Source organism: Solea solea, chromosome 4, assembly GCF_958295425.1.
Source record: "Solea solea chromosome 4, fSolSol10.1, whole genome shotgun sequence".
NCBI lineage: Eukaryota > Metazoa > Chordata > Actinopteri > Pleuronectiformes > Soleidae > Solea > Solea solea.
In genome coordinates, this window is record NC_081137.1 from 15,475,407 (window position 1) to 15,490,463 (window position 15,057).

General features: G+C 41.5%; 1 protein-coding gene across 9 annotated transcripts in view; it reads left to right on the forward strand.

The window, feature by feature from the left end:
* Window positions 1–15,057, forward strand: part of auts2a (activator of transcription and developmental regulator AUTS2 a) — a 270,916-nt gene that overhangs the window by 107,747 nt on the left and 148,112 nt on the right. For all 9 annotated transcript variants that reach the window (XM_058626845.1, XM_058626848.1, XM_058626847.1 and 6 more), the window contains one exon: window positions 1,330–1,431. In XM_058626845.1, the coding sequence (XP_058482828.1) occupies window positions 1,330–1,431 (102 nt within the window). The remainder of the gene's footprint in view (window positions 1–1,329; window positions 1,432–15,057) is intronic.

Here is a 15,057-nt window from a genome sequence, read left to right on the forward strand (position 1 = left end):
AATATTATAGGTCAACATGTTTTGATGAAGGAGCCACAGACCAGGGCGTAAACAGTATCCTTTGCCCTTTCCTCAAGGATCAGTCCACAGGCCAGTGTGGATGAGATATTATTCCCCCCCCTTCCCTCTAAAAATATGTAAACTCCCTTCAGACAAACTGGCATTTACGAGAGAAAGAGAGAAAATATGCCCTGGTTTGTGTGGGAATAAAATGCGTTGGAGGTAATTAGTGCTATCACAACACAGGGCATTGGTTTCTGTGCACATGTACTCCCCTACCTTGTCTCAGTGCTGTCTGATCACACACACACACACACATTCAGACATGTGCACCCAATGCTCAGACTCTCTTATCACATTCAGCACTCTGGCAAATCCACCAGCCGTATACCCATCATGCAATTCTCCCAAGGAATAAGATTCCTTTCATACCGCTAATGGCTACAGAAAAGGAAGGTTTCCTTTTTAATTATCTGCTTAACTCAAGGGTTCTTCTGGTATTCCTCCACCTTGTGTCCATTCGTAGCCGCAAATGGTAGACATCTGAAAAGAAGAATATTGAAGGAGAGATAAAAAAAAAAGAAGAATCATAATGTAGCTCTGTCTCCATAGCAGGAGAGGGAGGAGAAAGCCTGCCATCATCTCTAGTCTTTACATGTGCAGCATCTCGCTGTTAGGTGGCACATCAGCTCTTTACTGCACTGACCCATAAAGACACCTTTTTTTATGTGATTTGAAATGAAACCTGCTGCATTTGTCCAATCTGGAAGGAGCAGCATGGGAGCTTCAGAGGACATCAATTATAGACTTGGAAACGGAGTATAGATCTCATCTCCTTCCACTCAGCTCTGCACTCCCCAGAACCTTTTATTGTTCTCCAGATTTTGACGGGACTCAGATGCTTGTGAATTGGCACATCCTGCTGTTTATTCATGTCTCTCAGCTGCATTTTTGAACAAAGTGTCTAGAGGATGACACTTGCTAAGCTCCTGCTGCCTCAGCATGTGGTGTCTGCTTAGAGAGGATGGTGGCTCCATTTGAAGGTTCTGGAAGGGTCTTTGTCCCTGTTCTCTGTTTTATGGGCTGAGAGGAGTTTCATACTGCGACATCAGATGCCGTCTGTCATTGGCAAGCCGAGTCATTGGCGCTGAATAGACTCAGAAATATGACAGATTTACGGAGACAGTGCTGTAGCTCCTGCCAGTTCTCACACATTCATGAAACAATTTTTGTGGGATGCTTCTCTGAGGCAGAGGTCTTAAGTGCTGTGTTAACAGTTTTGCTTCACATTGTTAACCGTTGGTCTCCTTGTGTGTTGTTTTTTTGCAGCTGAAGCCAGGACCCAGAAACTGTAAAGACAGTGACAGTGAGAGTGTAAGTGGAGAGTCCAAGCCTTCCTTCAGGAGCAGCTCCAGAGACCGGCTGACAGATGTGAGTAAATTAACAAGCAAGTGCAGTGTTCAACAGCTCACTGCTTCAGTTTTGGCTCTTTCAGTAGCTGATGATAGTCTGTCATCTCCTAAATATACTATATTTAATATTATATATCAAAACTTGAGGATAATAATTATAATTCATCTTTGTGTGTAGTATAATTAGCACATGGATTCAGCATTTCGAAAATCAACCACAAAAAACTATTTTATTATTATTTACCTTTACACAACATTATTCAAAGTAGTTATTTTAGAAAAACAAAATGATACATGAGTTGTATTTAATAACTAGTACTAAGACAACATGCATCACGAAAGGTAGTGAATTCACAACCAAATACCTTAATGACCTTTGTTTTGCTTTAGGAGTTGCCATTTAAAAAGTGTGTGAAGGATATATTACGAATCAAAATGTGTCTGCTAGAATTGTTCATTAGTTGGGTTGGTTATTAGTCTTAAATGCTGTTTTAAAACAATTTCATATTTGAGGAGGTGTCATTTCCTGTGTATGGCCTTGCACCAACAACATGACCCAGAGACAACAGGTAAGTCATTGATGTGGTTTAATGAATTTTGTGAGAACGTAAAATGTATGTGTGCTTAAAGTGGAGAGCATTATTTACATCCTGCACAAGCACACTACCTCTGTCTTTGTCCCCCTTTCTGCCAGATATTTTTTTTTACTCTTTTTTTTAAAATGTCTGATACAAAAAAGGCACTATACTTACCCCAGTCCTCTTTCATTGTGGAGGAGCTAAAGGCAAGCATTAACTGACAGAACAAAGAGCGACTATATGTCCCTGTGCCCTTTGACAATATTTCAAGATGTAAAGCGATCAAGCTCCAGGGACCTTGCTGCCAGACACCCGGCACTGCTCTTTGATTTGTGTTGAGAATCTATGGCAAAGGGATCAGATATCTGGCCATAATTAAAGCTGTCAGCTGGGAGGCGAGCGAGTCTTTGAGAAAGACATGGCCGAACAACTGAAGCAAAACTGATTCTGCGTGTAGCTTTACGATGCTTGACCGGGCATGAAATTAAATAAGTAATTTGATGTTGACAACAGAAACTGAAGTGATACTTGCTGATTTCTGTCAGACTGCACTCTGGTGACTGTGCAGCAGTATACTGAGACAAATGTTGCTTAAACAATGAAGGTTTGAAAACTCCCAAACATATTGAGGACCAATATGCCTAAACGTGACTCTCACATAGAACAATTGAGGACAATGACCAACTTTTAATGAAACATAAGTGTTAGGACAGTACATTTAAAATGTTATTAGTCTTGATATGTGAAAGGGACAAGCAGGAAGCCATTACCATACTGCATGAAACTAATTTACTGTTGAAGCCTGTGCTCCAATATAATTTATTTTTTATCACTGTTTAAAATTTACTGCGAACAATATAATCTGACCTCCATTTAGACCACATACTTGAGGTGATGTGTACTTGGACTCATTACACGCTAATGAAATAAGTTTCAATAGTTATATCATCTTACAGTTCACCACTATTACTGATTTACTTACAAGTTCTTACAAGGTCACTATCAGCATTCCCTCACAGTTACCTTATTTGGTAGGAAGACTGTATGATAACATCATCTGAAACAAAAATATCAAATGTCAATATGTTTGACTTATTTCATTTGATAAAATGTGGGTTTTCTTCGGCTGAATCTATTTCCCCACTCCTTGTACTCAGGAAGCCTCTCGCACTCTGTTGTGATTTTTACGTGACCTGCATTTTAGCTGCTCAGCAGACTCTAAAGGACACATGGTGCAACATCCCTAGTTCCACCTGCTTCACCTGGTCAAGACACCCCACAGGAGACTAAGCACATCTTCTTAAAGCTGGGCAGTGTGAAGACAGACTTTTAGACCCCCATGTCATTTTAAAAGATCACACCATTCACACAGGCTTCATCTACAGTCCCCACAGGTTTCTGGACAAGTCCCCTCCAGCAACTCTGTAAAAACCCACTTCACAAGCTGCAAGAGGTACAAGTCAAAGCTTTTGTAGCAGAGCCTTGCTCCCCAGACAAAAAGAAAGGACGAAGAAAATGTAGAGCACAAAAGAACAAATAACTGGGGTTTTGTTCGCGGCTGACATTCTGTGGGTTTCTTTTACTCTTATTATAATCAAATGCAGCTAAATTCCAGTAAAATTGTACTTTTTTACCATTGAAGGCACAAAGCCAACTAGAGTATGTCTATCCTTTTCTGCTATGGCATTCCACATGGTTATATATGTTGGTTGCAACTAGATTGTTAATGTGATTCCGCTACACAGAGATGCTTCCTCGCAGTGCAAAAACAAAGAGACAGCATCTGAGTCACTCATTAGTTTCAGGGAGCAATGTGAGACAGGAGCAAGCTTTGACCTGAGCTGTTCATTAGACCACAGTTTGCTAATGGTATTTGCTGTTACACTGCCTTAAACTCATAGAGCAGCTACAGTCCAGTGAAGCAGATGAACAAAGTTTTCCGACCTGGCGCTGGCTGGCAGAGAGATAAAGGCCAGAGGAGGTCAGGGCCGGCAGCCTCCTGTCTCCCACTCTCCTTCCCTCCTCACTCCATCCTGCCAGCTCATTAGGACCTACAAATGGCACATCAGCTCAGCTGTGTCTGCCTCAACCCCAAACCCTGGCTAAATTGGCAGGTTTAGCTGCATTTGCTCTGAGGCACCGGGTTCTCTTTTGGGTTTGTTTGAAGCTGACATGGCAGCCACCCCACCCCTTCAGTCTGGGTGGCAGGAATTCAGGCAGGCAGCAGTTTTGAGCAGAGGGACTCTGCAGGATCAGGGAGGCCAGGGAGCTTGGAATGATTCAGTTCCGTTTAGTCTCTGCGGCAAGGGGTGAAATGCCATCATTACCCGGCTGCCTATCAAATAAATTGGCAATTACGGGCCTGGGATTGCAAGTAAACAGCATGTTACTCCTTTTTTCCATCCAAGGCTCTTGATGAGAGACGGTTGCAATAGAGAGAAGCTCTGGAGTAGTGGGTCAGAGCCTGCCAGTCAGTGTTAGCCAGCCTGATGAGAGACACAAGAGGCACACTATAATGAATGCACCGCTATATTTCACTGACAATTGTTTATAGTCGTCCAATGCTTCCTGTTGTGTCCAGCTTGTATTAGTTCCACTGACTGAATTCTGTAAGAAGAGTCAAAACGGATACAATACTCCTGTGTTTACACATTTATCTAGCTTGTGTGGAAGGCTTGATGTAACATCGTGGGCTGTTACACTATCATTTATACTTGCACTTTATTGGTGTTCCTCCAGACAAATTTACATGCTTTTTTTTTTGTCTGAAATAAAAATGCGAAAATTGTAGGTTCCTGATAACCATACTCTTGTGTCCTGGCTCCTCACACGAGAAGGTTCTCTTACAGTGAAGTCTTTGAAAGTTGTTTTGTAATGAAACATCTGGAAGTGATATTTTTAAAAGCCAAGCACATCGTCTACCCAAGTTTTTGAAGCGGTTTCAGCCCAAACACAGCAAAAGTCTCTCTAATGGCTAGTAAGACTGAACTCGGTTATTACTGGCTTTCTGATGAAAACATGACAGACCGCTCAAAACACTGTGTGCATGTGGTGAAACCATTTCAAATGCTCAAATTGCAGCTTTTGGAAACTGATTAATGTCATGAGGAATATTTGTTGTGGTAAAGATCTCTATTATGATTAGATTTGCTGGAGCATACCAGGACTGCACATAATGTTTTGTCCTTGACCTTGGAGTACAGTCTTTTCCGTAAGCTTTTTGTCTGATCTGAATCATGCTGTCCAAGCAAACTGCTTATGTAATGCGACCAGAGCTGGTCTGCATTACACTCTGCCCATCCCACCTCCTCAGTACATTCTCCAATTATTTCCTGACACTCAGATGTAAATTAGGTCTCAGTCTCCCTACATGTCCAGATATGCTGGCCAATTTGCTCTGACACAGAACTTGTAATTGCTTGCATCAATTATCAGTCTCTTTCTCTTTCTGCCTTTCAATAATTTGAAATGTTTCCTATTAGTGACAAGCATTTAGATATGGAAGTAGGAATTTTGTACCTATAATTAGCTCATTATCACGGGTTCGTACTGTCTGCCGAGGCCTCAGTGTGTGCAGTAACAGAGAGCAGCAGATGCAGATCAGGGATTGGTTGATGGTCGATGGTCGTTTGGACTGTTTTGCTCACTTTTAAGCAGTGGTGTAAACAAGCCACTCATCAGGGTAGATTGAAATAGAATAGAAAATAGTGTTTTGTATTCATTCATTCGTTCAGACAGATGACAAGTTCTGCGGAATCAAAGGATATATATTAGGGCAATCTAACATGTTTTACCTCTTGAATCTCAGGATCACCCACTGCTGTGATTAAATTTGAAATTATATAAAGCACAAGGTTATGACAGAATGACTCATTCTTTGAGTCCTGCCTCTGGGGTTCCTATTAATTCTTAAGGAACACCTGGTACAGATCGTAGAGCATATTTTTTGCACTGGATTTCTTTCTGTCAAATCATTTGTGTGCTCCCATTGCATCCACAATGGGAGCTTGTCGGCACTATTTCCCTTATTCATTATGTCAGGTTCTGCCATGACTGCACAACCAGCTAACCAGACTATCAAGACAAAAGATCACTTGAATTGCCTTACACCTTTGACTCTTAACTAATCTGATAAATAGCCTGTCTCCCAGGAAGTAGCTAGACATGCTTATTGCCACCTTTGGCACACCAAATCAAGCCTCCTTTCCCCTCCTCCCCCTCCTTTAGTTCTCTTTCCTATTTTCTCGCTCGTGGCCTGCAGTTGAATTGTTAGGAACACACCGTGACACTTTGTGACATGGCACTCGGGGAAAATTATGCTGCCCCTCCATCACCCTGCCAGTGCCCAACCTCTGAATGTCCGTCTGGGGCCTGCAAAGGGTCCCACTGGACGCCTTGTCTCTGCAAGTGCTGGGGCCACGCCTGCATCCTTACCTATGTGCTTAGCTCAGACTCTGCCGCAACTGCTCCACAGATGGATAATTAAAATGAGAGAAGCACAGTGTGATTGTGTGTCGTGACCTCTGAACAGCCCTTGGACTGATGCTACATGGCACTAATTTATCTCTACTAATTATTTACTACACAGAGAAGCCTTGAACACAAAACAAAATAAGCCGAATCAGAAGAACATTGTGACCTTACTGTTGTGATGTTACTCTTTACCTCACAAAATAGGGCTGTTTAATTGGTGAAACTGATACAGAGCAAGGTTGGTGTGATAAATACTGTTTAGGCTGATGCTGACAGAGCGCAGTCCCTCAGTGCAGCAGATGATAAATCTATTCTCATGGAAGATTAATGGACTGAAGAAGTGGTGTTGAATGTCATTGTTGAAGGTTGAAAGTATTGAGCGCCTGAATCCTATCCATATGTTTTCAGGAATTACATAAATAGGCTCAGCCGGAATCCATTTTGACCTATCAAGCTTAAACCAGTGCCAGAGCCACATTGCACCTGCCAAGTATTCAGGCTCTGAGACTTCTACAGAAATTGTCCATGGCCATGTGCTACCACCCTTTGTTTGCTTTTGCCATGCCTCTTACACTTCTTGGCTACATATCACTTCCACATTACCTGTAACCTGACCATGCAGCCCCAATATTTGATGTCATACCAGGCCCTGGTGTGGGAGTCTCTCCTCTCTTTGTTCCAGCTCTTTTCAGCGTGAAAGCTGTTCCGCTGGGGTAAGTTGAATAAGTGGAGCCTGGAGGAATCTCTACAAAGGTCTCACTGTGATTGGATGCATGTAGAGCCCAAGGAGAGAATGCTGGTTGCCATAGCAATGTGAACAATGTGAAAACTGGCTGCACAAAGTAGAAATGGGAAGAGGTGCTTTCTGTTGCTTTGGTAGGTCTTCATCGACTGACATTACGCTTTTATGAGTACACACTGGCCAACATGCACGCAAACAAAGTACATAAAAGACACACAAACAGCATTACATGCACCTTTTTACCCCCCCAGGAGAAGCCAAGCTAGAGTGCACACTTCAATCACAATAGCCTGCTAGGGGTGTACTTGGGCCCAAGCTGGAAGCCAAAGAAAACACAATCAGAAACACCAGGAGTCCAGAACCATCTCCCCCTCATAAACATGATTACTGGCCATTCACTGCTACATATCGCTTACCTCTCCTGAGTAAACAAATCATCCATACTCTCTATACTGGCTCATCCCACCATCTATAAATGAAGAAATGATGGATATATCTCTAGATAAACCTCTGTGTTGATCCTCTCTGCAGATTATTTAAATGTATTTCCCCATCACATTCAGACTACATCTAGTATTGATGCAAAACACTCCAAGAAACATGTATTTAAGTTCATCCATATGTTTTATATATGTGAATCCAGTGCTATTCGTTTATGTTTGCATCAGATAATGTTGCTCTAGGGAGTAAGAACTGTGTGGGAGGGTTGAGTTTTTATGATGTTTGTTTGTTAGTGTTTGTGTGGGGGGCACAAGGGGTTTAGGATCTTGTATGGGGATTACACAGCAAGACCGGCTAGTTCATGAACCCGGTCTGACATGTCATGTCTTAGAGTAAAATGCAGCACACGTCTTTTGTCATACATGTGATGCTGCTGCTCTCGAAGTAATTGTACCTCCCAAATCCCAACCCTACTCCTCTTTTCAAACAATGTCCCCTTATAGATAATCCTGAAATTCTGATTTTATCACACACCCTGAGTTATGTGTACAGTTTACAAATATCCCCCCCCAAAACATATCTATTTTTAATTTGTATTAAGTGTTTGATAAATAATAAGAATATGTGAATATGGCATAGGGCAGATTTGTGTTTAAGATCATTCTGCAGACAACACCAGACCTAGAAAATAAAGTCTAAGCACATACAGCAAAAATAAAGAAATGAACATTGCCCTGATTACATGATGGATGGATGGATAGATGGATAGATAGATAGATAGATAGATAGATAGATAGATAGATAGATAGATAGATAGATAGATAGATAGATAGATAGATAGATAGATAGATAGATTTATTTATTCTGGTGTACATACTTGTATCACTGATTTTACTAATGTGCTTATTGCACATTGAAATATGGGGAAGACAAGAAAAAAGCTGTACATGTATGAACCATCCATGGTCAAGCCTATTTGGTCACATTTCCATGACGAGAGCATGTAGCTAATAATGCATGTGTTTTTATTTGAGCCCATGTTTTCTTCCTTGACAAGCTACGTGCTGCAGCATGGTGTGCATAAATATATTTTCCCTTGTGCTGGAGAAGGGCATGCTCTGTCATATTCAAGGTCCGTGCATCTGACAGTATTACCATGAGACACTGGATGTCACATCACTTTTATTTCAGAAGCCAGTGCAATTTCTCTTAAACCACAAAGCAACACTGCCAACAATAAATAAATACATAGATACTGTAGATAAATGGATAGACAGACGCATAGATATACCAAAAAAGACAGAGAGATGGAGCCCGTGGAATTACAGTTGCAAAGGATTATTCCAGAGACATTATTTCCCTCAAGTCATGGGCTTAAGTCAAATTTGAAAGAGAAATGAAATTGCCAGCAGTGAAAAATCAGACTAGGTAGGGGTTCATGAGTGGAGAAATAACATTTTCATTTGTTTCTGCCCCAGCGGGAGATGAGCAGCCTCTCAGTAAATAGAGACAGCTATGAGAAATGATTTTTTTGGTCGGCGGGATATTGTTTTAACGTGCACTTATCCATCTGCAATCTAGATGTCAGGCTCCAGGAATCCACAGGACGGCCATTCTACTGTTGTCTTTATGACACACAAGTGTTGGCCTCATCTCGCCTCCAATTGTCTCTGTTAGTGTCCCATTTCCACCAGATTTTCTGGCTTATATGGTCTTTTTTCAAAACTCCCTTTGTTAAGAGCAACCAGCTGATGCTCCTCTTTGGAATTCAGGCTTTTTATATTGAGCTTTACTGTGAACTGAAATGAAAAATTCAACCCTGGATTTTAAGATTGGCATCTCCCTGTGCACACCTGAGAGGCTGACTAAAGCAGCACTGTACGGTATTGTTATTTGTTCCACAGCAATAATAAATGGAGTATGGTGCTGTTAGCGGAGATTGGCAGAAGGTATCCGTTTGCTAGATTTATTTTTTGCCAGTGTTGTTCCTTTATGTTTCATTTTGTGTTTGTCTTGTGTGTCTCTGTTTTACCAATCTGACAATCTATACATTTTTTTGTTCATGTGAATACATGTGACGTTTTGTTTTTTTCTTAACTGCTCACATGTATTGTAGGCATTGACCTACTGCACTGTACTTCTGTGTATTTCCAGGAACATTATACTTGCGCTGGTATAAATGGCCAAACTACAGTATATCATCTTAGCTTAGTGATCTGGTTTCAAATAGATATTCAGGGGATTTTCTGAGGATTACTTCCACTTCTATAAAGCACAGCTGTTGGCTTGTGGGATATCTGTGTAATGAATGTGTTTCTATATTAACAGTGGCTCCCGTATTATTAGTTATATAGTTATTTATATGGTATATTATAATTCATGATTAATCTGCAAGAGCAGTGCTTCAAGTTAGGGGCTGTCATTGGTGATGTACTCCCATGTGATTACGTCTACCTCCTGTCATCCACTATCAACCAACACATAAAGCAGTTGTCACATGACCCATTCTGATTATGTTTGATATTGACTCCAGAATTGAATAAATGTACACAATAAGATTAGTGTTTCCCAAGAGGCGCACATCCCTCTTCTGCTTTCATTCCTGCTGAGGTGTGTGAGGCCATATAAAGGACTTGTTTCATGCAGTCAAATCACATCCAAGACTAGTATTATCAGGTCTATAGAAGGTCAAAAGAAACGTACAGCTGTGTGTTAAATAATGTGTTAACATGTGTGACACATGCACACAAGCGCCTTAAATTTGTAGAAATCACACTTTTATATTTGACAGTAAACTGTGTATAGTGCTGGGTTGCACGATTCCTGCTAAACTAATTAGGTGATTGATTCTGACCTGTTCAGAGGGAGTCACATCAGCTGTGTTTAGGTAGTGGCTGGAGGTCAGAGATCGGGGCGACATCGTACAGGGGATTGGATGGGATTAACCTTGGCCTGCTCCATTGGCCCCAAGCCTAGATGGCCCAGGAAGAGTGGAATTAGCCAAGCCAGGCAGGGCCATCTGATTCTAAGCCATCATCCAATTACTGCCTTATCTCCTGGTGAAATGAGATCAATGCATGGAGGGCAGGGAGACCTGGCAGGCTGGCGAAGGTGCGATAATCAGCAGTAGGGAGCATGGCACTTAACTCCCCCGTGTCCCCTGAAAGAACTGGAGCATGTGTTAGGAGCACCACTCACTGCCATTAGCTCTCAGTGACTGGTGGAGCCTGACCTGCATTTTGCATGACGACAAACTAGTGTTGTGCATTTACACATCTTAGTGTTTTGTGTTCAAGTGCTGCACTTAGGAAGGTGAATAATGTGCATAATTACAGTTTTGCCTCCTATCCTCTGTGAATCTACCCAGCAGATTATTGGTAGTTGAGAGGGAAAAAATATGGTAATTTCTTTTTATATGTATTGCATATGAAAAGCACTTAAAAGCATTTTATCATGTTTAAGAACCACCCTCCACTGTTAATATGGTGCATTGTGAATTCTCTCATCAATTAGGGAGAAAAACAAATGTTTGACGTGTGGAGGTGTAATTATGAAAATAATGAACCTCTGTGTGAGCCATTAAAGCCGACAATTTTGCTGTACCTTTACTTCTTGAAATGAAGTCACATTTGCTTTAATGAGATTCTGATGTTGAAAGAACCTCTATTGAATGGAGTATTTTTCTTCATGTAAAATGAGGTTGTATCTTGTTCTCATTCATGTTCCTTCATTTAACTGATGTCATTAAATAAAACTGTACAATAAGAGGCATTCATACCTGAAAGGTAAGGAGTAGTTTTGTGTCATCAAATTGGAGTTTTAACAGAAAAAGTCTTTGCTGGCTGAGCCTTTATATGATATAAAGTTTTTCATATTTATTCCTGATACTTCTGCCATACCAGTGATTGTATTGCACCACTGGTGTGTCCCTTAGCCATCTGGAGGACTGTTCCATGCCCACAATATGGCAGGAGAGGGACCCATTCTAGTGGATTTATGTTTGGCTATTTCTTCTCATGCTTGTGTTCTGGGCCCAAGTATCCATTGGAGAGCAATAGGTAGCCCTGAAAGAGTATCTGTCCTCAGCTGTGGCCTTGTGATTGTACATCCACTACTACCCCGCAGTCCTCCTCCTTCCACCTGTCCCTGGCTGCTGCTCGTCTCCTCAGCCCATTTAGATTAAAGTCCCCTTAAATTGACCACAGCCAGCCGCACAGGGAGAGCTGGCATCACAGGGGCCCTCTGACAATCAGCACCCAGCTAGAAAGCACTAATGAGCGCTGGGAGGGGAGGAGAGTGTAGGATTGGAGGGGGAGGTTGGAAAGGGAGTAGAGCCACACCAATATGGGTTGGCCAGTTTCATCAGCTAGTTCTGTCCTGTCACAGAAATATCTGTGTAAAGGATGTATTTTATATCATCTGTCATTTTTATTTCAACTTAAGAAGAAATACAAACATTAGGTGAGAACATGTGAATTAATGTATCCAACATATGGAGAAAAGAAATGCTTATACCAAATTAACTATGTGCAAATCCTATGTTCTCCACTACAAGTGGACTAACCAACCCACACTGTAAATAATATAAAGAATATTACCTGCTATATCAGTAATGTAATCTTTATACTACAACATCACAGAAGTGAGGCAGTGGGCTGATGTGTTGCTGGGCTGGGTCCAGTGCAGCACTGACTAGATTAGCTTCCAGGGGGCAGGGCTGCAGTCAGTTTGGGAAAATATCACAGCCCATTAGTTAGGAGCAATGAAATGGAGTCAACTTCTGGGACTCCATTAGGCACGCTGTGCTTAGGCAGACGGCGTCCCTCGGTGTGATGTTGCTATTCTGGAAGGATTGAGCATGGAGATATAATTGGACTGGGGAAATCAAGCAAGTTTCAGTGGTCCTGGTGGGGCTCTCAGACAGAAAATGAGAACAGAGGCCTTTGTATTTTCTCTCCCTCTCCCTGTTAGCTTTACAGCTTTTTGAAAAACAGCATTGAAAAGGCAGCCAGTATGCCTGGGCTTTTCTTTTCATTTTTATTCCTCCACTGTCTGTTTTATTCCGTAGTTGTCTCTCTGCCCGACCCCTTTTTCTTATTGGGTTTTGCATCTGCTTTAAATTGTTTTTGCTTTTTTTATTTGTGGCTCCAGCTCTGGCTAACCCTAAGCAAAACAATATGCATTTATTCATCCGTGCCTTTCTCTAAGCATTGATGAGACTGAGGATTGTGCTTGATAATAAACATGGCTTAGTCTAACACAGGCTGTTTGCTAAGCCTCAAAAAGCTGTTTACTGCCTTCCTGCTAGTGCCAGTACTAGTTTGAAATATACAACCATCCATGAAGGCAACAGCCAAGTGAAGAATAAAGTGTAAAAAAAAACTCCATACATGTGTGTACATATGGGAGAAAATGTAATACACTTTATGCTATCCATCTTTTGTGTGCCACTGGGTTTCTAAAATACAAATAACAACAAGGTTTTTCACATTTGAATAAAAACAGAGATATATTTTTATGCTACTTTCTCCATCTCAGTGGTCTGAAAAGATGGCTGACATTTTGGTTCCTCATAGGCAGAACTCGGATGTAGATAGAGCGGACAGGCCTCAGTGCTTCAGGTAATTGATGTGCAGTTTTTAGTACCATCATGGGACATCTCTATCCCTCCAATTTATAGCAGGCATGCCTCACTTGGTTTGCCCAAAACGCTTCATGTGCTCTGTCCTATATAAAGGACGTTTTGCCAGTTTCCTGAGTTAATATACTTCACAGCAGCAGTCCACCATATTCTTAGTCAGTCTATGATTGTGTATTGTGTATTTTATACAACAAGCCATGTTAGCCAACAAATTATTGTAATAAGGGCTAAGACGCTTAAGTGTTTTTTTAAACAATTTACCAGGTATTTACTTACCTTGGCTTTTTTCAAGGGATTGGTAAGAGATCAATCTGGATATATCCAATTAGACTGATTGGTTTTGTGAAGGGACTTGCGAGTATAGTTGGATTAAAAGGGCAGATAGATTATATTCATTGACACACACAGAAAGACCTTCTGGTCATTTCAAAATATTTGTTTTCTGTTTAATAGTTAAAATAGAAAAATCCTGGTTTGAAATGTTGTGCTAAGAGCTGAAATCCCAAAACATGTTCCAACGCAATACTGCTGAACAAAAGAAGAACACTGCCTCTCTCTTGCTTTGGCTCTTTGTCCTTTCTATTTATAGGATTATATGCCCATAGCAATCGAGTGTTGACATTTGTGCACCTCTTTTGGGAACTCATCACCATGAATGCTATCAACACCTTAAAAACTGCCCTTAGCCCCCATACATGGCTCATAGGTGCTCTCAGCCCTTACCGCAAAGTGCACAGCCCACGTCCACCTTCCCACCCTGACCTGCCTGCCAGCATGAACACAGCGATCCTGACAGCTCCAATGATAGTCAGAGGAGGGAGGTTTATTGTAAAAAAAAACAATAGTAATAATAACTTAATTTAATAAAAAAAAATATTAGTGAAATAGAAAATAAAAAGTGGGAAGCCGTTTAAAATGTCTGCACTGAGATCTAATTGGGGTGCAGTGGTGTGTGTGCCACCTTTTTTAATAGCACCATTGCATTATAGCCAGCAGCCTCTCCTCATGGGGCATTTCATGTCAGATACCCCCCCCCCCCCCTCTCCTTCACAAGTAACCCCCTGGAACACATCATCCACCTCAGTCGCAGCTCTGGATTTATTCCCCCCTAAAACCGCCTTGACAGGTTTGTTATCTATTCACCTGGTCAGCGAGCCCTGGAGAGTCGCAGCACTGGCAGTTAGGAAGGGGAATGCTGCAGGAGAAGCAGGGCAAGTAAATGTCAAGTGAACCGCCAAGGATAGATATTATAGCTTCTGGGGACAACAGACGGGGGGGGAGAGAGAGAAAGAAATGGAGAGGTAGTGTGTCTCCCCAGACTGTTTTGCCTTTCAATATTCATTATGGTAGTCTCTACATAGTTGCAATTCAGGGATTTTGTAAGATTAGAATCAGGGGTATGATAAACCAATTATACCAAACTGGTGCTAATGATCATCATTTTGATATGTAGGTTGAAACACAGTCATGAACTGCAACTGAAACAGCTGTGTGGGAGGCTTAAATCTGGTTGAGGAACATCCAGACGGTGAGGATGTGGAAGGTCATATACCATGGCAAAACTGAGTACAGCAACAAGACCTAAAGGAGTTATACTACATCAGCAAGGTTCTTCCAGGCAGACTGGGATTTCAAAATGTGGTGTTCAAGCTATTGTGAAGAAGCACAAATAAATGGGCACTGTTGAGGACTGTGGAAACTGAGTGCGGCAGATGAAAGACACATCATGCTTACTTCCCTTTTGTAACTGGAAGATGTCCAGTTGTGCCA